The following is a 27,878-nucleotide window of genomic DNA, read 5'->3' as shown; positions in this document are numbered from 1 at the left end:
TCTGCCAGCTTTGGATGCACCCTATCGTGTTAATATAACAGATAAGCAAATGTTAGAGGCTGAGTATGATGCAGATATTAGATTAGAGGGTTCTGTTGATCTTGTTATACTCCTGGAATATTACTTTATATAAATATCCAGAGCCTTATTTTCCATAATCTGTGGGATCTGTTCTCAGTAGCGGTTCTTATGAGCTGGGGAACCTAAGCTTTTTAAGCAGCTTTGCAAACTTAAGTAGCCAGTAGATTAATTTTCTGTAGCCTGTTCTCATCATACAAAAGAGTGTTTTGTGCTGAGCTGCTATGTGGGAGCTGTGTTCCAGCAGCGAATTCCACCTCTGGGGCTGGGGAAGGAGGCATGAACGTTCCAGATATGGTAAAATAGGCCCATCCGCAGGGAGGGATTTGAGATAAAGTGGGTCGGAAAGGAAGCTCCCCTGCGTTTCTGTCAGCTGAAGGCTCTCCCTGAAGCGAAGGCCACAGACAGGGATGTACCCAGATCCGGAGAGGTTTGGAACAGCTGCTGTAGTTGCCAAAATTTGGTGCAAATACCCGTTTGAAATGTTAGGCAATAGTCTTTATCCCGCTGCATAAAGGCATCTCTAGTTCGTTTTGGCACTGAGTCTTTTTGCACTTTGGGAAACTTTGCAGCACGGCGATAATATCGGCCGGTGTCTCTCATTGAGTTCCGCTTTGCAAAAATAACTGGAGGTGGAAAGCGATCTCTCTCTATTCATTTATTTTAAAGTAACATGTTTCTTCCGAGGGTGTGAATGGGGGGATAGCAGACAAGCTGTGAAACCGAAGCAAAGTGAAAATACAGCTTTGGTGGCGCTTGCTTTTCTGCCTGCTTCCCTTCTCCCAGGAAGCCGTCCAAATCCCGCTTTCCCACAGCACGCGTGCAGCCGGAGGCCGTTTTGCTGGGCACGGCACGTGGAAGTGCAACGCGGAGCCTGCCCCAGCGCTCCGACAGGCAGCGAAACTAGACTGGCAGGAAGAAAAAAATAAATAAATAAAAATCTGCTCCATGAATCCTTGCTGAAGAGAGGAGAAACAGCTGTTGTCAGTGTTAAGCAGTTATTGGGAAAAGCTGTACGATGTTGCAGGACACTTGGGCGATGGCAGGGGAGAAAAGCAGCGGCAGTTTGCAGCGCCGGACCGTGGGCAAGGGAATTTTCTTGTTTTGTTTTTAGCGTGAACGTGGTTAAGGAGCAATTAACATCCCCTGGAAGGGCTCGAGCCTCCCGGAAACGGCACATTCCCTTCGAGGGCTCGCGCGGGCTGGGAAGGGGAGGGAGGCTCGCGGTCTGGTTTTAATGATCCCTGCGCCGGCGGAGAGGCTCTTGCGAAGCGGGGCAGCCGCCCGGCTCGCTGGGAAGCGCCCTGCCGCGTGCGGGCAGAGGCTCCGGGGAGCGCTGCCCTCTCCGGCGCGCCAGCCCACGTCCGCTCCCATCACGGGAGAACACCGGGGCGCTCCCGTCCACCGAGCTGGCCTCTTCCCCGGGGATTTTATCCGCACCGACCAGGGTCTTGGGATTAACGTTGCTGCTATTTTGCACCTTAAAATATGGATCAGAGCCGGCTCCAGGTTCCCTGGGCCCAGGTGTATTTAGGTACTCGGCTCCTGAATTGAACCTGAGTCGGGTGCATAGATGCTTCGGAGTTGTGTGCTGTCTCCAATGGATTTGTTCTTAAAAAAAAACAAAACAAAACCCCCCCAAAACCCAAACCCCCTCAGTTTTACCTATCGATCAGGTTCTTATCTCTCTTTAAGGTAGATCAGAGCAGGCTGATTTCAAGCTATGCTGCGCGATGTGCAGACCTGCACGTGGGGCTGCTTGGGGCAGGTCCACGTCTGCCGCGGCGCAGAGCAGAGCGTCCTCTCCAGCAACGGGGGTTTCCCTTAGGTGTAAAGCCAGGAGCGATGGCTTTTTCTTCTGCTTTTTCACCCGGCTTTCATTACAATGCTTGAGAGATTTGGAACAAGGCTTGATGTTCTGTAGAAACAGATGACGCCCCTCTCCTCTCTGGAAGGGAGACAAATGCTCAACTGAAAATTTTTTTATTATTATTTTTTTTTTAAGAAACCCCAACATCGCAGCAATGCTGATGGCCTCCCTGTCCTCCCCCTCTCCATGGAAGCTCATCCTGATTTTCATCTCATGCGTGCGTTGAAGGCGATGGTTAAACCTTCAGGTTTCCCGTCTCTCTCAGCCTCCCAAGCTCTGTGACACTTGCAGTTGCTGTTCAGTTAACTAATTTCCTTGTAGTGTCGAAGGGGAAAGGAACTGATACCCTGAATGCAAATCACCGAAGGCAGCGAGAGCGCTTTATTTAGAAAGAAAAAGATGCTAAATTTCTGGGTTCATCGATGGGTTTTCTTTCCTAATAGGCAGAAATGGCTTCAGAGCTGTGATGAGAAAGTCGAGTAGGATTTGAAGTCTGCCGAAGACTCATGGGAGACTTCTCAGGGTGCCTAAGAAGCCCCGAGTAGGACTTTGATAGATTCATAACCTTGTCATTAACGATTGGGAAAGATAGGCAAAAAGATATTTCGATGAGATAGGGAAACACTCCCCCTGCTTTATTTTTTTGGCTAAATCTAGTTACTTCAGCATTTTTTGAACAGTCTGTCAAGTTCCGTAGCGGGAGTCTCATCCACGTTTAAGTTATATTACAGGGTTTAAAAAAAAACAGCTAGGGAGATGATGTCACTGCCTGCTAAATCTTCTGGCGGCAGATCCCTCTGCCGTGTCGAAACGTGGCCGAGGTCTGGCTCTGCCGCGGCTCCTTGGGGCTGGCGCTGCTTCGCTGCCCCGGGCAACCGGCGCTCCTGGACGGAGTGGGCAAAGAAAACAGCAGTTTGCCAGGGATGCTTAAGGTCAAATGGAGCAAGGCCCCAGTGTTTGTCAGGTATCTTATGTATTTTGCAAAATACATAAAATGGAGAAAATAGCATTAACAGAACAAGGCAAAAAGGAGCCTTGCATAATTTTAAATCTTCTCAATTTTTAAATAATATTATGGTTTCTTTTTTGTCGTTTGAAGCTCTTTCAACAGCATTTATTTTCTATTACTGAAAAAATGCAAGGGGTTTGATCCCAATTAGTGTGTCTCCCCCTTCTCCCCCGCCTTTACATTTTGAAATAGGTGTTTTGTTAGTAGTTTGCCTCCTTCCCTTGGGCGTGTTTCCTGTGTAGCCATGGGACTGGTGATGAGGGAGCTTGTTTCCTTGATGCAAAAGGGCCCTCTGGAAGGGGGGTGGTGTCAAAAGCCTTGCCGAAGTCGAGGTACATCGCATCTGCTGCTCTATCACGTCTTCTGTTTTCTTTGAGGAAGGCAATCAATTTGGATGAGCATGGTTTGCTTTTGCTAAATCTGTGTTGAATATTCCTCATTTACCATCTTGCCCTTGCAGAATGGATCCCAAAGGGATGTGCTCCAGAATGGAGGTCTTCCTTCTTGCTCTTAAAGATGGGCTTAATATTGTAAGCTAACAGTTATCTAAAGCAAAGCCATAGTCAAATGTGTGTGGGCAGTTGCAAAGTGCATGAAGCTGGAGGTGTCTTTCAATCTTGTCTCATTTTGGCAATGACAGACTTTATATAATCCAAGCAGCTCCGCCTGGGAAGCCATTTGACATGTGCCAACGCAAGAGAAAGTTCTTGCTCCTTGTCAGGGTTGTCCTGCCTCTCGTCTCCCAAGCATTATGGAAATTGGTCTTTACAGGGAACGCGCGTGGAGCCCTGAATCTGGTTTGGCCATCTTGCAGACACGGATGCTCCTCAGAAGAGCTCCAGGGGCTGGTGCGTGTCTGCACGTGTGTCTGTGTAGCCTTGGTCTCCAGATCCAAAACGCTAGCACTGAAGCAGTTAGATTAAAAAAAAAATTTTTTTTTGCAACAAACTAAGGAAAACAAAAGGTTTTGTAATGACCTGTTTAACCAGAGCGATAGTCTTTGCATTGCAAGTGTTAGAATCGTTCTCGGTGTTGTCACCTTGCAAGCACAGTGTTACTTCCTGCTCCTGCTCTTGCCACTCTGTTTCAGCTTAATTATCTACAGAAGAAATTTGGATCTAGCAGATTCCGTAAGCCTCACTTTAAGCAGAGATCTGTGGGTAAAAATGAACTTAGGAGGCTTGGAGCAGCTGATTTGCAGTGGGTTGCTCCTTCTGGCTTGCATGTGAGGCCCTGCTTACAGGGCCAATTCCCTATAATATATGAGGTTATTTTTTTTTCTGGATCTTCTGGCAAGACTGGGTGAATCATTGACCACTGGAGGCAATTCAGCTTCCTGGCACTTTTGTCCGCAGAGTTGTCTGGGAGAACAGAGTATTTGCCATGTCTGTAACTTCTAAGATTTCTGAGACTTCTTGCTGTAAGTTTCTGTGTCATCTTCAAATACCTCCTGTCGTTAAATCAAAATGACAAAAGTTTGCAGTTGTTCTAGGCTCTTGTTTCCTTCATCACCAATGATGCAACAAATGCAGCATTTAAGCATTTTTCATGGCTGAGATTTTGCTTTTCAGTTGTGCTTTCTGTCTGTGTGCTGCATTACTTAGGCTCATGGGATGAACGTATGGGGAGATTTGTTTGTTCGGAGCTTCTGATTCCTGGCCTGTAACTTGGCACTTCCTTGCAGTGAGGAAAATAGCACATTTGGTTGTAATTTCTAAGATTTTCTGAACCTGAAATGAATCTAATTGGAAGTGGGTCACCCAAAACCATGACCTTTATGGAGGAAAACGTGCATATGCTCATGATGCATGAATAATGCAATGGCATCCATGCAAGCTCTTGCCAGAGAAGTCTTTTGGATGTTGAAAGGTGGCGTGCTATTAATTCGATGGCATGGCAGAACTTTTGAAATAACATTTCTTAGGTTGATAAAGAAAAGTGCACTATGTCTGCAATGAGACTGATGTGTGCCCTGAAATGACGGCATGCTTCTGGTGGCAGCCTGGCATGATCAGCTCAAAGATGGTCTGAGAGCTGTAGCTTTATGTAGCAATGGCAGGGCATCTGAAAATATGTATTTAAAGTTAGGCTCATATGACAAGAAACTGGAACCTTTATAAATTGATATATAGGTCTTGACTTCAACAAGTATGTCTGGTTATTATTAAATAACTCTGTTCCGGCAGTTTTGCATAAATGATAGTCAGCTATTGCAAGCAGCTAAGTCAGATCCCACCTCCTGGTACACATCCGCCCCCAATGTCAGAGTTTGCTGCTCAGCATTTGTCGGCCAGCTTGGTTTTAAATACAAGAAGGTAAGTTCTGCAAATTACTTGAACTAGTCCAGACTTGCTGGCCACTGCCTGGAGCTTCCTCTCGCAGGTCTGACCTGAATATTTGACGTGACAAGGTTTGATTTCCTGACTTGGCTGCTATTTACTTGTCATAGAGAAATACCATAGCTGTTCTCGTCGCTGGCCTGTCAAAAGTTCATCACGGTCTGGTTCCCTGTGCCAGCTTGAAGAGCAGAAAAACAATGAGTGCTTGGAAAGTCTTGTAAAAGCGTATCATTACAGTGTAACACTATATAAGGTTACGTAATTCTTCATTTTCTTGAACAGCAGCTGAATTCTGTGTTATAATTTAATTGTCATGGTTCAAGTCAAGTCCTGTCTTAATATTTTGGGTTGGCCAAAATGTTTTGAATTTTCTTCGCTGAAAGTTCAGTGTGTGAGAAGGTATCCAATTTCTTGATCAGCTATAATCATAATTCCTTTTTACTTATCCTATCCCGGTTTTACCTACTGTCATGTTTTATGGATAATGCAGTGCAAGCCTTAGCAAGGCAAACATGAATTTAGGACTTTGCATCAATACCAAAAACCAAGATAACATTTTTTCTTTCTTTCATTCTTTCTTTCTTGAGCTAAGTTCCCCTGACAGAGCTGCATGTCTTCCAGCAAAGAGGAGAAAAGGGTTGGGTTTAGTGTGTAGAAGGGGACTCTCTATCAAGGGTACCAAACACAGGCAGATTAGGCAGTTCTTTCAAGCTTTCCAGCTCCCAAGCTGGAAAAGGTGTCAGAGACCTTGTGCCTCACTAAATCCAGGCCTGGATTGGGCAGTCTGCTAATAAGTATAGCCTCGTGACAGCCCAAATGTGGGATGCCACAGAGAGGGTCTAATCCTAGACTGCATGTGAAAGTCTTCAAACAGAACAACACTCCCCTCTTTCCCCTCCTCTCCCTGCGAAAAAAAGAAAAAACCCACCACCCTTTACTGTATCTGCTTGTGATACCTTTGCTGAAGAGCCTCAAAACGTCCATCTGGGTATCTTGCTAAAGCAGCATGTGGTCTGGGAGTCTGTATTCTCCATCCAGCTCCAGAAATGGGGTGGACACCAAGGAACTGGGGTATGCCTTCCCCATGCGTTCGCTTCCTAGCAGCAGGAGAGCACGTTGCAGTGGTGTTTCACTTTCATACCAGGGAGCTTGAACTTCGCTCTTAGAGGAGGAGTTGGTGGAGCCCCAGGGCGTTCAGAGAGGATTGGACCTCCCTGATTTGGCAAGAAGCTCTTGTTATTCATAGGAATGGGTCTTTGCTTCTTTCTTAAAGGCATCCCAAAAGACAAATCCCTGAGGTATAGTCAGCTGCCTGATATGATGTAAGGAATTCGGTTAGGGTTTTCTAAAACCTCCGTGGCCATGTTTGGGGGATTGCAAACCCCAAACTTGGGGTTGGGGTTTGGATCCCTGTTGAACTTGTTGGAGCTGCTGAATTTTGGGTGGTGGTTGGGCAAAAGGTCTGGGTTGTCCCCGTTTCTTGATGTGAGCAGAGAATCTCAACCTGTAAGTGTCTCTGATAAAATGCTCCAAGGCATAACGAGTAAAGCTCTTCTGTTACCTTAAAGATTCCTAATTTTTCTGTTGAGCCCTACACTTGCAGATCTCCAACAAAGGAGGGAAGTATTGTCATCAGCTGAAGTTTGCTGGTTTTCTTTGGGAAGTTGCAGCTTCCTTCCTCTCATTTAAAGTCCCTGCGCTTCATTTGACGGTCCTCTGATACAAGACCGTCCTCCAAAGCGGGCTGCGTTGGGCCAAGCAAAGAGCCCGACCATGGTGAGCAGGAGAGAGGCCGCGTGTCCCCGAGGAGCTGCACGCTTGCTCGGGGCGGTTCGAACCCTGGCGGAGCAGAGGGAGCCGCTGCTGTGCAAAGGGTCCAGGACACACGTCTGCTGGCCGTGAGCCCAACGCAAACTTCCCCGCCACGTGACAGCGTCCTTGGACGGGGTTTGCCGACTCTTGTCGTATTGGCGTTAATGAACCTTCCCTGCCGTGCTGCCCGGGACAGCTCAGCCCGGCTTTTTAAGCTTAGGGGAGGTCATGGACGCTGTCGAGACTGCGTCTCCCGGGGCACGAGGGCTGGGGCTTTCCTGCGATTTCCTTTCCCTCGTCCAAAGCGGGAGATGTTACACAGTCCAGAGCCCTTGTCCCTTCCCCCAGCCCTGCATTGTTGTTTTGGACTCATGAGACCAGCTGCCTGATGTTTGGTGTCCCCCCCGCCTCCAAATTTCTGGATTAACTCTTTCTTTTCTTTTTTTTTTTTTATGCAAGTGTGTGTAATGGAGGAAATGAGCCTGCAGTCCCAGACTGCCGCGATCCTCGGGGGAAGTTCAGGGGTCAGCAAAACTTTCATATGATAAAATAGGACGAGCTCCCGGCAGCTTCCGCAGCTCTGGGCTTGGCCTCCCCAGTGCTCCTTGGCTGGGTGACAGCAACGCCCGGAGAGGGACAGTTCCCCTGCGCTGTGCATGGGCTCCTCCCTGGAAGTAGAGAAAAGGCATATATGCATGTCACATTTTCTGTAAATGCTTCTGTGTGTCACTATATATTACTTCTGTATCTCGCTGGGTAATTTATTTACTTGACCTTGTGCTGCGTCTCTCGCTTTTCCCATGTCCTTTTAACATCTGCCACCTCTGAGGTGTTTGCCTTGAATTACTGAAGCAAGGAGAGGACTCGTGTTTCGTTTGAAATCTGGGAGTGCTGGTTAATGTTTTGCCAACTCTAGTTCGAGCACTGCTGAAAGTCATTCCCACTTCTCCATGGCTGAGGTTTGTGACTTCAGTGTATTTAATAGGTTATTCCCAAGGCCTCCCACTTTTTTTTTTTAATTGCTTTTTACAATTGGCAATAGGTTTCCAGCCCTCTGGTCGGAGGTCTGGCTGGATGCTCCTCACTGAGAAGTACCCTTGCTTGCTGTAGCTCAGGGTTAACTTTCCCCGGTGCCTCCCCATGACAAGCTATCAGTGTTTGCTAAAATAAATGATTAACGTTATCCCTCAGGTACTGTTCTAGGGCTAATCGTTGCTTGTGGGTGGATGAAGGAGAAGCTCTAGTGAGGTCGGTGCTCACCAGCATTTTGGGCTCATTAATCAGTCTTTCTAAGTGGAATTTGCCCAGCCCGTGAGTGTTCTGCTATGGAAATGCCTTTTAAATAAGGGGGAAGTAATAGCACTAAATTGTTTGAGAAATAGTTTCATTCCCCACTTCCCAGTAGATAAATCTGCTGTCCAACAACCAGAAACTTAATCTGTCCATCCAAAGTAATTGATGAGCTGTGACTTGAATCCAAATGTAAAATGGGAGGGAAATTTTCTAGAGGTGTATTTTTGTATCGTGTCTATTGGAGATCATGGCGCAAAGCGAGAGAATGAGCAAAGCTGCGGAAGACTTGGTGCTGCCGGCGGAGGGTGAAGCAAGCTCTGATTATGCTTCTGACCTTTATTTCTGCTCCTGAAATTCTCTCAGTAACGCCTTGATTTGGAAGCTAGCTAGATCAGGCAGAGCCATTTGGGGAAAGCAGCAGTTAAAGGTTATGATTTCATGTGCACGGTTTTAAATGCAAAGTTACTTTAGCTCCAGCCCTGCAGTTCCTGTTGGATGCTCCGAGACCACCTTTTCACTCCTGCCTTTGAAGCAAGCAAAGCAAAGGAAGCTTGAGTAACTCTGCGTTTTAGATGAGTTGCAGGCCTGTTTGGCTCCTGGGCAAGTCGGAGGGAACCCTGCACGCGTCCTAACTTTGTGAAGAGCTGCCAGGTGTCCCCTCCCTGCGGTTTATTCTGGCCATACCCTCTCCTGCCTCCACCTGATTCTCTGGTGCTCCCAACATACGTAATACGCTCTCATACCTGAGAGCAATAGCGAGGCCGGTTGGTTTTAGCCTTTGCGTGTGGTCTGTGTTACTCGAGGGAAAACAGGCTAGGTTCCCGCTCCTCCGTGGCAGTTTTCCCTAAGGCTCGTGCTTCCTCCTTCCCTGCTCTTGGTGCCCCTTTGCAATGTCAGAGTAGCACGGAGGAACTTGGCAGGACTGTGAAACGAGTCCTTTGGCTTCCTTGAGAGGTTTGCGCCATGGGATACCCATTGCCCTGTTAATCACAGCAAATCCGTGCTTTTTCTCAATGAGAGATCTTCCTCCCTTCCCCCGTTTGTGAAGGCTGTGATTAAACAGATGCTCCTGGCTCCCCATGGGGGACTTGCTTTTTGCCCGGTGCTTTTGAGCTGTGCCGGCAGCAAGACGAGAGGAAACCTTGCATCACGGTCAGGAAGCGCTAAAGAAAGTTACTTTCGTCATTCGTCAGTGGGTTATCTAGAGCGGTAGAGCCACAGCATTCCTTGCATGCTGCAGGGTCCATTGAAAGCCCGCGGTTTTGGATGAGGTTCAGCAGCGTGGCTTCGTGCCCGGCCGTCCAGCTCTATTGTGCGCGCCTCGGTCCCTGCCCCGGGCTTCCTCGCCGAAGCGGTGACCCGCGTCTCCTGCCGTCGCTGCCCCTCCATAAGCTCCGAGCTTTCATACGGTCCTACCTTGCCAGTCGAGCCGCCTGCCCCGTTTCCTTCCTTGTCCTACATTTTACCGTGTTGTTAAATTTCTCACCGAGACCCCAGCTCTTCCCCCAGCCTCGCTGTCGTGGACTTGTGTCACCCGCCGGATGCGGGGATGGGGACAGCAGCATGCCGATCCTGGACCACGCGGATGGGAATGTCCTCCGAGTCCCACCTCGGGCAGTTTGGTCATCGGCAAATGCTGCTGCGTTCGCAGACCTTCTCGTCTCCCTTTTGGCCATCTCCCTTTAACGAAATAGGCTCGGGGGGGAGTCAGAAACGCATGTGGGTTCCCGGGCCGGGAAGCCGTGTGGTTCTCTGCTGTTCTTCCTCCCTTTCCGCACCGAGGGAGGAAGGCTGCGAGAGCTGAGGTTGGGGGAGGACCGCTTCCAGCCTAAACCAGACGTGCTCGAGTCCTTAGGTCCCTTCCGAAGGACTTGCATGAGAAATGGCTGTTGTCTGGCCAGCCCAGGTGCTGCTGGGTGCCTGGTCGGACAGGGACTGCTGCGAGAAGCGGTGGTGACTAAACGGGGCGAGCGAGGAGGAGCGGAGCTGCTGTGCCGCCTTCCCTGCTGACTCGTCCCAGCGGGCCCAGGTTGGACCCGTAGGTTTTAATGGCAGCAGCATCCCTCCCTCCCGGCTGGGACCCTGCGGAGGGGCAGGAGCAGAGCGCTGGGGCACCCAGGCGGGTTCCTGCACGATGGGGCTGCGCTCGGAGGGGAGGGAACGCGATGCAACGCGCCTGGGCTTTCCTGCCGCTTTTGTCTCAGGTGCCGAATGCTGATGAGGCCGGCGGTCATTGCCTAAGCCGGTTTGGTCTAGGTTTAATGAGACTGTAAAACATCCTATTTTTATCTTGTTTACTTGTGAAAGAATCAACCCTGTTTTTTTGCTCGTTTGTATAATCCCACAGGAGCACCGGTACGAGCCAGGACTTCTGTGACTGCAACCGTCTGGGTTGGAATGGGTTAATTAATAAATTAATTTGGCAACAGATCTTTTTGTTTAAGTTATAGCTGGGCTTAGCTAAAGGGAAAGGCTGGGAGTTTGCGTCACAGGCAATGGGAATATTAACGTATACCAAACTCGAGGATGACCGGCAGCTGCTCTCCGTTCCCTGCGATCTGGGCACTTATGTTGTGATGCAGGACTATGCTCGAGGCATCGAGCCGTAATTAAAAACGCTATATGTCCTTAATCCTTGCAGGTGAGGTACGCTGGAGGACGTTTTAAGGAGTCGCTGCTGCCTTCCCTTTTTGTGTTCTGCATCAGGCTTTCTCGGCAGCTCTGTACATGGATTACGGGATTCCTCCTTGACGCTTGTCATCCGCGTGAGCGCAGCAGCTGTCTGGCTGCCTGCGGTGGCAGCGCTTGGTGGCTTTTTGTAGATGTCACCTGGAGCTGTGGGGAAGGCAGTGACACCGCTGCGGGGGGCTTGTGCTAATTTAGCAGCTGGTGGCATGAGGATTTCCAGATTTGAGCTGGATGAGCAGGGACAGGTGGATGCAGCTGATGTTCAGTGGAGTATTTGGTCCTGCCCTTTCTCGCCGAGGACGAGCTGAGATCAGGGCAGCTCCATCCAATCTAAAATTGTGGGATAGCTCGTGCTCGCTCGCTGGTAAAAATGCTGTCAGGGTGAGGCATCTCATTAGCTCGGATGTGTGATCTCTCTTTCGGAAACAAGGTGTGAGGTTTGAGCTTTTCAGGAATTGGAACCAAAGACGTATAGTGCGGAGAGTTCGGGTTCTCACGCCCTCGGGTGCCTCCTTCGCTTCCCCGAACACCCGTGCTCTTAGAGACGATCTTTCCTGAGCGCTTCGGCCTTTGTTTCCGCCCAAGCGTTGGGACAACCACAAAGTGGTGAATGCTCCGAGGGCTGGAAAAAGGCAAGGCATTTCTGCAAAGGAAGCTTGCCTCTTTCTGCATGCAATTATGGCTGTAACCTGTGTCATTAACTTTTAAAACTGGAGGCTTAAAAGGATTTAAAATAAACACGTGGTAGAAACTTGAGATCAATGAGACTGCAACACAACAGAAAATACACCCTTGCTGCAAGCAACTGGTTTGCACAGGATGTAAATTCTTGCGGAGACCCAGAAGACGGTTATGAAATAACCCGTATCGGCGAGAGAGGTTGTAAAGCAATTCCAAAAAAACTCTCCCGTCTAGACAGATTGTATTTACTGCAGTGTTTATGTGAGATAGAAGAATGCCCTAGAAAAACAGAATTGTTTTCAGTTGCTGCCTCCAGCACTTGCTTGTCTAATGAGAACACTGTGATGTGATGTTCATGTTCACAACCACCGTACCGGGGGAGTTGTGCTGTCACCCGGCAGCTTCCCGTGGAGGGGGCTGGGACGGGGCAGAAGGGTAAAAGGTTATTCTTTCTTTTGTAGGTGAATTAGCCTGTTTTAATGTGGTAGCCTTTCTAATCCTTAGCCACAAACCTGAAGTATAATCCCAAATGCAATAATACCGACAAGCTTCATCATGGTCATGCGGAGATAAGATGGGCCAAAAAGGCTGTGCTTTGGTTCTTTAATAATGAAGAAGAAAAAAAAAAAGAGTTCAAAGCAAGATAAAATAGCTTTATCTGTGATGTTTGCAAGCAGTGGTTTTGTGTAATACCGCTTTGATGGTGGCGTGGAGAGTGCAGATAACGCCACATGCCGAAACCGCACTAACCAACTCGGTGCAAGCTCAACCAAACGCTGCTTGCGTCCGTGTCACGTGGTGGTGATTCGCTCCCCAGCGCGCTGATTTAGGTATACCTCTAACACTTTTGTTAAATATTTGTGAAGAGTTTGCTGAAAGGGAACAGTAAATTGAAGACATTTTCTGGAATAGTGTGCAGATTGAAGAAGTGAAATTAATTGGCCTATTCGGCACACTTGGTCAGTCCTAGTGAATGATGTAGGTGATGCAGCCAAAGGAGGCCCAATTTTATTCTTCGCATCTCAGCTCCCGCGCTGCCAGGCGTCGTCGCTGGAGCGAGACCGTCTGGAGCCCCCAGCCTTCAAAACCCCCGACGCTCGCGAGCAAACGGCCAATTATTGCTATTGTCAAAGACGGGGTTTTCTTGAAAAAGAACCATAAGGTCGCTCTGCCGGCTGAGCTATCTGAACAGCTCGGGCTGGTCCCAGGAGAGGCGAGAGCTCTGCCTTTTCAGACGGGCTGCAATTAAAGAGGAGCGGAGCTTTGTGGGAGCGGGCACGGCGATCGCCCCGGCGCGGGCAACGGCGCCGAGCCGGGTCGGGAGCTGCTCTTCTGCTTGAGCTCAGGCCTGGCAGCTGTCGGCCAGAACCGTGCTGGCTTGGCGCTCTGCCTCGCGGCGTGCCGGCGGGGTGCTGCCCGCAGCGCCTCGGAGCACGGTGAATAAGGGGGGAACGTGTGGTTGGAGTAAGCTGTCGATCGCTTCGGACCCAAAGGCGAAAAACGACAATTTTCAACGGCCCCATTTCTTGTTTTGTTTGGGCTTTTTGTTTCTTTGGGATGTGTGCAGGGGTGCATGCGCGCATGGGTGTGGACATAGTTAAATGTGCATTAATGTAACGTGTGTGTCCCTTCCTTAGGGAAGCGCAGAAAGGCATCAGTGAAATTAGAAATGGTTAGGGATTCAATTTTTTTATTTTTATTTTTTAATAGAACATCAGCTGTAATTTATAGCCTGTGAAAGGGGAATGTCCCATGTCAGGTTTCCCAGCCATTCTGCAGTGTTACCTTATGTTTGAACTGTGAAATTTGGTTTTTGAAAGGGCGTTTGCTTCTGGTGCACAGCTGAGAACACAAAAGTCATAACAGGGCACCAGGAGTCTGACATCTTCAGTAACAACAAATAAACTGTCGCATCATTTCTCAGTGCAAGTTTCTATGTTCCTGTTAATTTGTTTCAGATGTGAATTCAACCTAGCATAGCTCAGTTAAACATTGTGCCTGCCTTACTCACTTTTCCTTCCTCCTCTTTTTTTGTTCCCCCCCAGTTTCTCTGCTTGAAGAACATTCGAACGTTCCTAAAGGTCTGTCACGACAAATTTGGGCTAAGAAACAGCGATCTGTTTGATCCCTTTGACCTCTTTGACGTACGGGATTTTGGAAAGGTAAGAATTACTGCTGAGCTCTGGGGGAGCGAGTGGTTTTGGCATTGCTGGCACCGGACGGTTCTCTGGACTTGTGCTGCAGCTTTGGATGAAAAATATGAAACCTGAATGTTTTTTCCTGAATAGCTTCTGCACCCCTAACCCATGCACTGGGGCACTTCTGCTGTGCCAGTGGTAGACTGCATATCTAGGGGTTGACTCTGCTGTGCCCTTCGTTAATGAAGGGAGATCCAGTCTTAAAGCTTCATGCTTTAGATTGCAAAGCTTCTGGGATCAGTCCCCGCAGAGGAGCGGTTGCTCCGAGAGCAGCGGGATGCTGGTTGTGTTACAACGGTGTGCACAGTATGGGCAGCTCTAGGTCTGGTGAATGCTCTTGTCTGATCCCCCTAGATCAAGGGGTGGGAAGGGAGGTCTCTAAAGTACATGTGAAACTTTGGTTTTGGGGAGACAAAATATTGCAACTGTGCGTTTGTAAAATAGCTGTTGGAAGATGCTATAGTCCAAGGGCCTGGATGCTGCGCTGGAGCAGGGACTGCAGGTCGCCTTCTTGGCTCCAGCGCTGCCCCGCTCGGTGACTTGGGGAAAGCTGCACCATCTCCCCGGGGCTCTTTGACTGCGCTGGCTGGGCTCTGCTTGGCTGCACGTGTTTAATGTGGGTGCCCAGGCCCCGAGGCCGAGCATCCTGCTTGCCCGCGGGAGGCACAGCCGCTTCCCTGGCCCTTGGCTCCCGCGGCTCGTGGCAGTCCGTCGCACGAGGTTGCCCCCGCATTGGCAAGGCACCTCGCCTGCCTGCCTGCCCAGGGACTTGTGCAAGGGGCCGCAGCGGCACAGCTTTGTTTTTCTTGTGTTTTGCCCATAAGTTCGCTGCAAGGAAAAGCAGGTTCAAACCTGTGCTAAGCATCATCCTCGCTCTTGCTCGCTCTGCGTGACCCAGCGTGGGATTGAACGCTACAACCCCAGCTGCGTGTTTCCATGTACTAGTGTTACCGATCAGTACAAACCCGGGATCTGGCTTGTCGCAATGCTGAAGCAAGAGCTCCGCATCTGCAAGCGCTTTTGGTTTTGCCTGGGTGCGGATGCAAACCTTGCACAGTGCCGTCCTTCCCCAGCTGATGCCTCTGTGCCTGGCTTCAAGCAGAACGGCTTTTCAGAAGTCATGGTTGGTTTTGTAATTGGGCCGGTGCGTTCCCGTGGTGGTCAGTAAATCTCATGCCAGGGCTGATTTAGTCCCCTCAAGTATTTCTGAAAAATTTACTTGGAGGTTTTGTCCCCCACCCCCAGTTCCTAGATGCTGGCTGTGCGTGCGCTGTGTGCCACCTCGGTGAGAGAGGAGAGGGTGTCTGTGTTTTGCTGTGACTGATGGGTGGCACCGAGTACTGAATGAGACCCAGCTGCGAGGGAGGAAAATCCGACATGGTTTTGACAAGGGGCTGTTGGTTTGATATCCTTTCTTTTGGCATCAATGGCATCAGGACTGCACCGTTGCTCTGATGGATGCTAGGCTCAGGGAAGCGATTACACAGGACCGTTGCTATTCTTCAGTGATATAGGTGTTAAAAGATTTATTAAAGCTCTGGATCGTTTTACCTCTCTTGAGCTACCAGGCACAAGCTGCTTGAAGGCATCTTTTCTGGTTATCCAACGAGTAGATTTCTACTGCTGATGAGGTTATTTTATTTGATATTTATTGCCTAATTTATTTCTGGACCATTATCTGGAATGTGCAATTGCAGGGGCTTGTTTTATGAGTTTTTTGATTTATGAAATACAAGACGACTTTGTTTTGAGAATACGAATGCACAGAAGGAACCTTTTGAGTTGGGGAAAGAACCTTTGCTAATTAAAATGCTGTTTTATGGTCACATTGTCGCTTAGTTTTTAGCATTTCAAATTGCCTAATAAGCCCATTAATAGACCTGGCATTAAACGCTTCTGGAACATGTCAGCTGAAGACAGCCTGGTTTCCTTTCTGTTCCAGCTAGGGAACAACTCTTCCCTACTTCTGTTTACTTTCTGGAGGTCATCCATGACCTTGCAGGCCTTTGGTTTGTAACTTGGAAAAGAGACTGTTTGCCGTTCCCTCTTAATCCGTAACAGTTTAGTGTTTTGGGAGGCCTGGGGGGAGAAATTTGTCACAAACTGCTAAGAAATCGCAATGTATTTTACTGCCTGCATCATATTTCTTCTCATGTGCATTGTCGTCTTCAAAGACCTCTGCAAGGTTTGAGGCAGGTTCTCTGTACAAAAACCTTGTTGATTCTTCCCTGATGTAGTTTTTAACAAAAACTTTTTTGGGGGGAGGGGGAAATCAGCTGTTTCAGGTCTGTACCACCCTAAAATCCCTCTGGAAGCCTTTCAAAATATCCCCATTGTTTTTTCCACCTTTCATTCCAATGTTATCTTCAGATCTGTGTTCAGCAGTGGCAAAGCAAACAAACGGGGAAAAATCTGCTGTTGACCAAAGCGAGTTTCTGTTTTGAATCACAATCGTACAAATCCTGTGAGAGCAAAAGGAGTCTTTAATTTACGTTCCCACTGGCCAAAGGCAGACTTCACACACAAAAAATTCGTCACGAAGCCATTCATTACTCGGATCAATAGCACTTTTTGGTTACCAGACACTTATGCCATGTAAGAGGCTTTTATGAACAGTGCAGTAGTAATAGTTGACCATTTAATTACAGAGGAGGCTTACTGGAGTGCTGTTGGGTGTTTCCTCTTTGGGTACTATTTAAGTAGTTATTTCTCTCCTGCAAACAGAAGGCCAGTTAGACAGCATTACTAATAGCATTTGGGTTTGCCGAAATGCAATTAGCCAGTAAAACCGCAGAGGCTTGCATTACTTGTGTTTACGTGGGGCTGACCTACATGTGAAGGCACTTGTCCATTTGGGATCTGCAGGATCTTTCAGGGTTTCTTAGCAAGGGAAAAGTGCTACTGCTTTAAAAGAAAAGGAAAAATCCGATCCCTCGGTCTTGCCGTGATCTGATGGCAAGAGCTCATTTTCCGTAGCTGATGGCCGGCTCCCTTCAATCTGCTGAGCCAGTTTCAGCAAGGATGAGTTGCCGTAGGCTCTGCTGGTTACTCGTGGTGTGCAGCTGTGCCGAGATGGGTAGGAGGGTGTTGCGCATTGCCTCCGGTTTTGCTGCAACTGAAATGTTGGCCCAATGTGCTGGGTCTCTGGGTGTAGTAGAGGGCTTTGACTGATGCTAACGTGTAGTTTTCCACCATTCAGTTGCTGGAGCTGGTTGGGTTCCTCTGCCCGTGACCCACTAATGGATTTTCTTTCAGCCCATGATTGTCGGCTTTAAGACAGCTGTGGGCATGTGGCTTTCCCTGGGTAGCCAAGCAGCCCAAAGCGGTTAGTTAAAGACAGGGAGAAGGATCTTTTCTTGCCAAACTCTGAAGTCCAAGGATGTGGATTTTATCCCTGTCTTTGCCACTTGCTTGTGTTTCAAGCTTGGGCAAGTTACTGCTTCTTGGCTTTCTCCAGGCTGGTGAAATGGGACCGTGAACCACGTGGGCTTCTCCAGCCAGAAATCCCTGTGGAGCTGGAAGGATCCATCTCTGCGTTCATGCGGTGTTGGGTAATTGGCAAACGCAGGCTCTTGCCGAATAGATGCATCATGTTTCTTGTAATTTTTCTTGCAGTGTTTCCCAATTACCCAAGGGAATCGAAAGGCAACTTTAAATTGTTCACGGCCAGTATTTTTTTCTTTTTCCTCCCCCGGCACCCCGTTGTTGAGCAGCCCCGCTGTGACAAGGGACGTGCTGTGTTCAGAGCCAGAGCTTTCCAAGAGCGACCCAAGATGCGGAGTGTCTAGACTTCTAGGTGTGCCCCTTTAAGACACCCTAAAAGGATATATATATATTTTTTTTTCTGTGAGTTGACTCTTTTTTTTTTGGTTTGTTTAAATCTAGTCCCTTTAAAGTGGCTCAAAAGCTATGTGTAATCACTAGCGACTTCTGCAAAACTGATTCTCTGTTGTTTGTGTGTCTTCACTGCAGGATGCAGAAACAGTGTACAGGGCTCCGAGGGCGAAAGCTGCTGTTAGTGCACCTTGTCCATAACTTGAGTGAGCACAGGGGTCCTCTGCAAGGGTGCTGAGCGTCTAGTCCCTGCTAGTATAGCTCGGCTGTGTGTGTGTGGTTCATGTACGTTTCAGAGCAGCGATATAAAACGCAGCTTTTATTGAACTTCCTAATTTGTTGGCACCAACTATAACGAGATAAGAAGTACATAAATATGGATTAAGCTCTTTATCACTCTATTAGTCATCCTTATGGTAGCAAGGTTCATTAGAGTTGCTCATTTTCAGTAACTTGCAGTAATATACATTTTTTTATTTTGAGAAATATAGTTCAAATATTCCTAAGCCTGTGGAGTGTGCCATTTATTAGCCTCTTACTCCTCTTTACCCTCCTGATGTGTATTTAATAGTGCTGGCTTTTGAAGCTCCTGGACCGTTTCAAAAAAGCTCTTTACAAGGTGGGGGTCTTCAGCGCCCTGCCCCATAGACCCAAAAAGATGCTTTTTTTAAATGAAAAGGGGAAGCCCAGTCACAAGTCAGCTGAAAAATGGGGGGGGATATTGACTCTTCTGCAGCCTGAGATGAAAGCAGTGTTTTTCAGCGTGTTGCTCGTGGTCCGGAGGTTAGTGACAGCTGCCCCCAGCCCGGCGCCTCGGGGAAGGATCCTCCAGGAGAGGGGTCGGCAGAGAGGGGTCTCCACCAAAGGGCTTGGGTCAGTCTTCCCTCTGAATTGACCCCTCCAAGGCTTCGCTGGTGTTCATGCCTCCAGTGGAGGGCTCGCACGTGGCTTGCCGGGGTGGAGGTGCACTCGGGTGGCTGCCCCTTGGCCGGAGAGGACCTGCATGTGCCCAAGAGGGCATGCATTGGTGCTGGCCAACTTAAATTTGTGGGTGCCTAGCATAAAAACCTCTGCATCTGCAGAATAATTTCTCACGTAAAGAAGTGCCATCCCCTTCCTCGAGCCGAGGGGCCAGCGTGGAGGGTTCCTGGGTCCTTGGGGGGGTCCAGGCCATCCCCACCTGCTCTCGCGAAGGGACTCAACCACTGTCGTCCCCTGGTCCCTCTCTGAAAAACATGAACCCCGTTGCCAGAGAGGCAGAAAAACAAGTTTTCTGCTCGGTTTCCGATACGAGGTGGGCAGCAGTCTCTGTGCTACTTAGGGATTTGGAGATGCTCCCACCGAGGGTCGGTGGCATTGGGGTTTCTTCTCCCTTGGATGCTCTGCTGAGGTTCCCCTCCCTCGGGCGTCTCTGTAACTTCATGCTTAATGTAACACCCCGCAGCAGTATTTTAAAATGTGCCTTTAAAACTGGACCCCTATTTTTACCATAGCTTAGGGGGGAGAAGGGGGAAAATTTATATGAAATGATACAGCTAATTGAAAATTGTGAGGCTTTTGGATGCCTGGCTGCGTTTTGGTGCCATAACAGCTTAATGCTCACCCTCCTGCAACCAACCCCCTGGCAGGGTCAGCAGCTCTCCTTTTCCCATCCATAATATATATATTTTTTGTTTCTTTGCTGACTTTTTGTAGCCCAGGACGAGTTCGAAGTGGTGCGTTTTCCTTTACGGCGCTGAACGGCTGCGGTGCCGGCTGGGGGCTGGGCGGCGAGAGGAGGGTTTTGCAGGGCTGGCCGTGCCCGAGCACGACATCCCGTCGGCTGCCGCGAAACGCCGGGGCCGGCCGCCGGGCCTGGTGTCCTGTTTATTTACAAATCCCCCGGAGGAACGGCCGGCAGAACAGATCCCCCCTTGTTGCGCGGCTCTGTACCGGCTATTCAGGCGGCTGGTGCATGGTAGTTGGACGGGTATCAAGAAAGGGCTCATATCGGAGATAAAAACGCTTGATTGCTGTCTAACTTGTAAAGTGTGTGTGCAGTGGGTGGGGCGGGAAGTGAGAAGAATTCTCCAAAAGAAGGGCGTGTGTAGTTTTTTATTTTTTTCTTTTTTTTTAATTCCCGAGAGAGCAGTAGAGTAACTGGCCTGCAAAGAGATGTGTGTGCGCGATTGCATGCAAGAAAGCAGGAACTCGCTTAACTCCTTCCCTGCCCGCTGGCCCTGGGCTTACTGTGACCCCAAGGAAAAGGCGCCCCGAGCCCGTGCTCTCCTCCGTTAGGCTGCACGGAGCAGGAAAGCTCCTCCCGGGCAATGTTCTCGAGAGGAGCAAGGCCAAAGCTGGCAGTCGGGGATGTTTTGATCTATGAAATGCCCCTAAGCGCTTTGCCAACAAGCTGAAGATTCAAAAGCGACTCTGACGCTGGTGTAAAGTGAAGTTTGGGCTCCTAGATGCTCCCAGGGTGCTGCAGGTCCCTGCTCGAGGGAGATGCCCCGGCTCCGGGAGGTGGGTTGCAGAGGGAGGACGGCAGCTCCCCCGTTGCAGCTCTCAAAACGCCTCCGCGGGGACGTCGCCGCCTGCCAGATGAGCATTAGCCCCCTTGGTGCTTGCAGGAACTGCAGGTGCACGCTCGGTCCTGTCTGTGCAAGCTGGCCAAGGATGGCTGGTCTTCGGCCACCTGGGTGTTAAGTGGTCTCATTGGAGTCATACTGGCGACTTGGATGTTGGGATGAATGCTACAAGGGGAAAAACAGACTGGAAGAGGGGTTTTTTCTTTCCTTTAAGCTTGAAGGATCGTTTGGGGTTGCTTTTCTTGCTGTCAGTGAAGCCGTACCAAGCTCTCCATTGCCCGCAGTCCTCCAGGTGCGCAGTCTGATCCGAGACGATCCTGCAGGACACGGGGTGGGGGCGAGACCCTCGCCTGCCACGAGGCAGAAGCATCGCGTCCTCCTCTGCACGGCGGCGTGCTCGCCGCAATTCAGCGGGCGGGCAGGGTGGGCGGCCGCGGGCTGGGCTGGGTGACTGCGCGGGCAGGTGCGGTGCCTCTGGCAGATGTTTTCAGCCAGAACGCTAAAAGCGTGCACCGGAAACCCTGGTGCCGTACTTCCGTAAGACGGGGGCAAACGAATCGCAGGCTGCTGCGGCTAGTCAAGCGTGCGCCAGACGGGGCTTTCTGCCCTGCAGCGCCCAGGCCTGGCGCTGGGTTTGCTGCGAGAGATGTGCTGGGTGGTGGCACACCTACAGTAACGTACGCTTTTTCAGTCCCAATCCTGGAAACTTCTCTGCCATTGATATTGCCCTGAAATGACCTGGTGGACCATGCGTCTTTGTCGGTTCCTCTGCGTGATGCACTGCCACGGTTAACGTCCAAAGCACCACGTTGCCTTATTTTGTGGTCTTCAGAAGCCAGCACCAGCACCACGGCCTTAAATTGTGCACGTACAACAAGTTGTAGATAAAATGCAACTATTCTTTTGCTGCACCCTAAAGCAAACCTTGCTCTGTGAAGAGCCCGAGCTCTACCAGCCGAGGCAGCGCGAGCTGGAAGCTGAGCACCCAGCTGCGACCCGCAGCGGCAGCTCCTGTCCCACCGGCCGAAGCTGGCCCCCGTGTCCTGGCACCGGCGGAGGGGGGGCTCCCTTTGCAGCTGACTTTGTGCTCAGGAAAAGGGGTGCTGAGTTGCTGGGTGGCCGAAGGCAGAAGCCCTGCGTTCGCCCGAGGTCCCCAGCTATTTAGGGATGAGTCTCTGTGCTTCTCCGCAAGGAAGGGCTTTGCCTCCTTCGTCGACCGGCTTGCAGCAAGAGCAAAGGCTCCTTCTCCCGTCTGCCCCTGGCGCGGCAGAAGCTTTTAGCTCTGCTGCGGCAGCTTCTCCCTGCTTTTTCCCCTTCCTCCCTGCCCTACTTAGAAATCTGGACTGTTTATAGATGTGCAGTTTTCAGTGAAACTGAAAGAGCCAGAAATGTTCGTTCTGGGAAGCTTTTCTTTTTTCTTCTTGGCTGCCTTCCCCAGTATTTTTCCAAGGGGTCACATTAAGGGGTTTTATGTTTCAGATCAAACAAGTACGGGCAGGATCTTTCGTAACTCCCATAGTCTGCTTGGGAGAATTCGGCCGTTAAGTCTCCGATAGCCGTTGGAGTGTTTTAATGGGCGAGGAACCCAGGATATTGATCAGGACATATATAAATATATATTCTTAATGCATATGAAATTGATTTTCCTTTACCTTCTTGATTTTTCCTGAGCTCTCCTTGCAGTAACTTTAGACAAGCTCAGGGGGAAAAAAGGATTTTTTTTTTTGTTTTTTTTTCCTTCCTGTGTGAAAACCTGTGATTAGTAAAACATTTACCAGTCTGTCTGCCTCCAAGAAGGGGAGGAGGGAGAAGCCAGGCTCTTTTCTGTGACCCAACAGGTTTTGCCTATTGTTTGAAAAACGCCTGGTTTCGTTTGAATCCCATTAAATGTTTTTCCTTTCCCGTGTCCTCAGATATTTGAGACTGAATGATGCAGTGAAGATCCTCATGACTGAAAGATGTCAACAGGCAGAGTCAATCCTGCTATATCTTAGTGCTCAGTTGGTGCATCCGACATCGCTTGAGCTTAACTGTTTGGTGGGTACGCCCTTTGGGAAGGGAAGGAGGTATATCCCAGGTAATGCCACCTAAAGGGATCTTTGACTAAATGGAGTTTTTTATTCCATAATCAGCCAGGCTCTTCCATTTCTTTATTTAAACTCTTCCACAGATTTCACAGCCTATTGGGACTGTAACATCTGGTGATGAGACTGTCCCAAGGCCAAATGCCTTGAATTTACCAAGAAGTAATTAGCATTTCTTGAGATGGATTAACATGCGGGTGTAACCATGTATTAGCGGAACAGACAAAAAGTGAAACCGTCAGCTCGAAAGTGCTGACACTATCTGCCTCTGCAGATCCTGATCCTCTGGGTAATTCTGCTCAGCATCTTCCCCGTGAAAAAGATTCAAGAAAAACAGGAGGAAAAAACAAACAACCAAAAAAAACCACCCAACCCTTCTATGAAAAGCTGTGTTTAATCTTGGGGAAGAGGAGGGGCGGTGCAAGTTAGCATATCAAAGTATCGTGCCTGAAAACAAACATCCTGATGCAAAGATGGAGCCCGGGGGTCTCGTGTCCCCTTTCCTCCACGTCCCGTGTGAGAGGACAAGCCTGAGGTGCTCAAAGGGAAATACAACTTGGTTGGCCAGGGAGGCCCCGTAGGGCTCCCTCCAGATTGGTATTTTGGGTTTGGACGGTCACTCCTTGGAAGAGAAGAGTTAATGTTTCACAGCAAATAAACATTACACAAGGAGGGGGGCAGAAATCATGCACCGAAACCTCCGCTTCTCAGCAGAGCGTGGTTTGGACTAGGGTTGACATTAGCACACTGCTCTCTCACCATATCACCGTCTCTTGTGGTTCTCCAGGGTTTTGAGATGCTTCAGGTCCCCAGGCTGGTGACTGCCAGGTCCTGCTGACCTGCACGAACATCTTTGTAAATCGGGGGCTACCTTCCTGCTACCACTTGGTGCCAGAAGTGACAGCAGGGCTCCTCGTCTCCCCCTCCCCCTTGTTCATGGGGAGGGTTAAAAAAAAAAAAAACTGACTTTTTTGTTCCATTGGCTTTCAAAATGGGCTGCTTGTTTGTTCTTGGAGTACTTCCAGATTTTTTTTTTCCTCTTTCAGAAACAAAATGATATTTCTTCCAAAATGTTCCGTATTTGCAAGATTCCTCCGGGTGACTCCACCTGCCCGCTCCAGGCTGGGCACTGGGCTAGGCGTGTGCATGACGGAGGGTAGCGGGGCTGCAAAACCTGGTCGAAAGCGTCCTGGAGCTACAAGGTGTTAGGCTTGTCTGTATGTGCAGCACGGGCTGTGCTGTGTGCACCAGATGAGGAACCAGGCAGGAAAATGGGATCGGATGGTTTGATTGCATCTGCAGTGTTGATAGCGAACAATTTTCTTCTGAATAGGTTTTAAAAACCTCTCTCTAAACCTCACAGGTGAGGCTGAGATGACGGAGACATCTGAAAGCCATCTGCATGGGTTGTGCAATGTTCTTAACTATCAATTTCCCTTTGGAAGAGCAGGCGCATTTCTCTTGGAAACAGATGCCTTTTTATTTTCCAGCTCTTGCAGACTTTTCTTTGCGTGGCTCAAAACATGATGGAGGAGGGGAGATAGGGCAAGTGCAGCAAGTGTTGCTGTGCAGCTCTTTGCTCTACCTGCCGTCAGACAACAACGCTTACTCATCCTTGCTGCTTTGCTGATTGAGTTAATGAGCTTCAGATGTTGATGCTGCAGCTAGTTCATTTATGCTCTCGGTCTTAATGGTGTGTATGTAAGTGAGACATTCTCCTCTTTGACATTATTCTCTTCCTACTAATTATGCATTAATGTGTAATCGTGGTAGCAAGAAAGCAGCCTTTAATGCTGCTGGGTCAAGCTAAGCATGTGGCACGCTCCACACGGTGGCATTTGTCAAGGTTTCCTATCCCAGACTTGTTAGTAATTTTAGGAATTTTTGAGCCAATATGAACTTGGTAAATGTTTGCAGTTGTTTCCCTTAATGAATAAGGCTTGTCAGGGAGGCACTGTTTGATTTTTTTTTTTTTTTTAGCTCTGGTGGAGACTTCTCTCTGGCTAACAGATGGTGGGGATTTCATAGCCTGTTACTTAAGTTTTGAAAAAGGTGGTGAATACTTCAGTGGAAGGAGCTATCTGCAAATGGGCTGGAAGTAACAAGTAAATTGGAGCCAGCGGTTTGTATGTTCTTCCCTTCCTAATGCTGGGACAAGGCTTCATCTTATTGCCTTGCTACTGATGAAAACCACCTTCTCTGCAATTCCTGCCATGTGGGAGAGCTTATTTCCAGCTCTCTCATTGCCACATCCAAGATCAGCCCCAGTTGAACCAGCTCCTGAGCATCTATCTGACTTGAAACACATGAGGAATCTCAAAGCTGCAGTGCGATGCTCGCTCACTCTGCTACAGGCTAAAGCCTGAATGTGATGTAGCAGAGAAGACCACCAGATGTTTGAATTCTGTGTCGTCTAAGTTGGCATAGATGTGGCCCGAGAAGCAGCAGTTTGTCCAGGCCCTTCAGAATGGTGGTGGTGGAGCTGTGATTGAGATCTGGAAGCTCTGTGCCCTGGCTGGCTGTTATCTCACATCCTTTTAGAGTCATCTTGTCAAAAGCTGTTGAATTACTCATATGAGTAGGGAGACAGTTGCACCAATATTTGCATTGTACGGTCCTTGAAGATGCAATGAATGTCACTTATGTACAGAGTAATGGCTCTGTTAGAGGAGTACTCTTCTGTCTCTCTTGCTTTTGTGCATCTAACATATATATGGAGAGCACAGATACAAAATTGGAGTTTTAGCAAGAAAAGCTTTATAGAGTTTTCACAAGGAAAAAAACCTGCATACACACACGCACACACACCTACCTTTCAGTGTCAATGCTACTAGTGTGCATGGAGAATTAAATCGGAGTGGGGGATCCTGGGAGGACACTGAGTGTAACTGCTGGGTGTGATCCTGGGGGTGTTCCTGTGCACCTTGTCCTCCTCTGGGCACATGCAGCAGGCAAAGCAAGCAAAGACGGTGCTGAAGCACTGTTTTGAAAGATGTGCTTGGAGAGTCAGGGTGCGAGACAGCTGACTCCAGGGGTGTTGCTCTCTTGTCCAGATGATGTACCTGAGTCTGCTGAGGTGCAACTGCTCTCCAATGGAAAAGAGCAGCTCTGTCTTCCAAGCCAGTGGACCATAAAGATTATTGAAAAAATTGAATACATTTCTTTCATGTGGAAATAGTGCTTTAGTCCATGTACTTAGAGATTTATCAAAAGGACCTCTGTGCTCCAGAAGCAGAGCTGAGATCACAGTCCATTGCAGATGTGAATCAAACTGGCTGAATCCCATCCTTGGCAGATATGAATACCCATTTTACAGTGTCAGTGTATTTTGAATCGCACGTGTCAGTTCTGCTCTGAGGCTGTCTTTAAAGAAGCTAGATTTGTGCAGCAAATTGACTTAAAAAAAAAAAAAAATCCTGCTTATGGAAATACGATGGTGAGGTGGCTACAAGAGCTCTGTACAGGCTCACCAATGTGGGATGCAAGCAGCAAACAGTCCACCACTTCCCTGGCTCCATCAGCCCGGGGGTGTTAAAGATGGATCCACCAACATGTAGGTCTGTTTGGTTTTGTTCTGTTTTCCAGCTGAGATGTCAGATCCCATTACTGGTGGGAAGCTGATTTTGCATTAGTTGAAATATTTTAACAGTTTGGGGCGTTTTGATTTTGTAGACTTAAATGACAGCTCCTTTGCAGGGACCTGATTTTGGGGGACCAGGTGCTCAACAGGACTAGACTTTCATGATGTCTTAGATCAGGCACAAAGATTTATTAGTGACTAGCAGATTCTGTAGTGGGGACCTTGAGTGGAAAGTACTGGCCTAGAAGGAAAAACCCTATTGACCTTTGTGTTATTTTTGAGGTGCAGAAGGAAGTTGGGTAAGAATGATTTGCTTGTATTTGATCTAGATGAGGATTTTTTTTTTTTTTTAAAGCATGCACGTGTGGAAAAATCTACAGCTGGGAAGTGGATAAACTTTTGGGTTAAATCCAACCTGCAGGGAACCCTGTGAAGGACTTTAGCCTTGAGGCCTCACTTCACTTTGTTTGTTTGCTCAGCCTGTTTCCTCCATCAGCTAAATCCCAGTGTGCGCTCTGCCTCCCACCCCGCCCCTTGTCTTTTTTTCATAATATTGTTCTAATTACTGGAGTGTGAAGAATTGACTCTTAAAATGCCTCCTGGCAAATTCCATTTGTGCATTGCTGAAACTTCCCCTCGTTGCAATCTTGCCAGTAATGCAAGCTGCAGTAGGGCGGCTTTCGGCATGTTTTCTGATTAAAAAAAAAAAATTCCCTTCCCTGGCAAACTGGGGCACACTAGTTACCGCATTGATTGGAGATATAAATGCCAATGAAAGATAAAAGGAAAGAAAGCGAGGGATTCAAGAGGAGGATGAAGGGTTAACACTTCTTTCTGTCAGGGGTTCCCACCAGCTTGTGTTTTCACAAACCTGTTTCTGCTGCTCCAGATGATCTGCAAAAAGGAATTTTTTTTGGGGGGTGGCCTTTTTGCACTCATTCCTTCCTCTGTGCAGCCATGCAAATACAGAAGTTTGATGGGTGAAGACGCCAGAATGGATATTGCAGCGCTCTGCTGGGCTGGTGGATGGCTTTGGGTGCAAGCCTCTGACCCCAGAAGCTCAGCTGGTAGATGAGGGGAAGGGCTTGCAGGAGAGTTGTGGGCCTGAGGCTTTTGGAGAGGTCAAGCTTCGAAACCCAGTTGGAATGGGGATGTTTGCAGGCACTTTTCTGACTATGTGTGGTCGTGTCCTTTGCTTTCTCATGATAACTTTCTCTAGAGGAAAGGGCTTGCTGGCTGTTTCTGGACCTTCTGCTCCCTGGTTCAGTGCATCTGCTAGCAGCAAACTCTTCTGCCCATCTCTCCAGGCTGGGCAAGCACAGCGTGGTGGAGGATCTGCATGCTTGAAACATGGTCCTCCATGCTTAGCTGGGATGGTAGTGCATGCAACCATCTGTTGACTTTACAGAGCATTCAGGTGTATGACTTACTCCCAAAGTAGGAGATTTCTTCTAAAAGCAACAGTATAGAGTTGTTTCCTAAGGCCTTTTTGGTTGGTTGGGGTTTTTTTTCTGAGTAGGGAGCACTTGAGTAATGCTTTGGGCTTTTTCTGCAGCTGTGAGGGGCTAAAAACTTAAAAATAAAACTGAAAGCTCAGTTAGCAAGTAATTGTAAGGTTCCCAGGACTGAGGCTTTAAGGAAAATGCCAAGAAGGAGGTTTTCTCCATAATGTTACAGAGTGGGCAGTTTTGGACCATCTCCAGATTCCAGAGCAGTTGTGGTAAGTCCATGCAGCAGATTTAGGCTGTGAAATTACAGGTTGCTTCTGTCTAGGTTTCCCTCTTCCATGTTTTTGCTGCATGGGAGCTGGACCAGCAGGTCTTGGAGGGGAAAGCAGAGACAGGG

General features: G+C 48.7%; 1 protein-coding gene across 2 annotated transcripts in view; it reads left to right on the top strand.

Moving 5' to 3' along the window:
* The window catches only part of VAV2 (vav guanine nucleotide exchange factor 2), a 158,427-nt gene that overhangs the window by 19,613 nt on the left and 110,936 nt on the right, over positions 1-27,878 (top strand). For both annotated transcript variants that reach the window (XM_026062299.1, XM_026062300.1), the window contains exon 2: positions 13,816-13,932. In XM_026062299.1, coding sequence (XP_025918084.1) covers positions 13,816-13,932 — 117 coding nt within the window. The remainder of the gene's footprint in view (positions 1-13,815; positions 13,933-27,878) is intronic.

Source organism: Apteryx rowi, unplaced genomic scaffold, assembly GCF_003343035.1.
Source record: "Apteryx rowi isolate R43461 unplaced genomic scaffold, aptRow1 scaffold_19, whole genome shotgun sequence".
Lineage (NCBI taxonomy): Eukaryota > Metazoa > Chordata > Aves > Apterygiformes > Apterygidae > Apteryx > Apteryx rowi.
The sequence above is the reverse complement of the archived record's forward strand: the minus strand, read 5'-3'. Positions and strand labels throughout refer to the sequence as shown.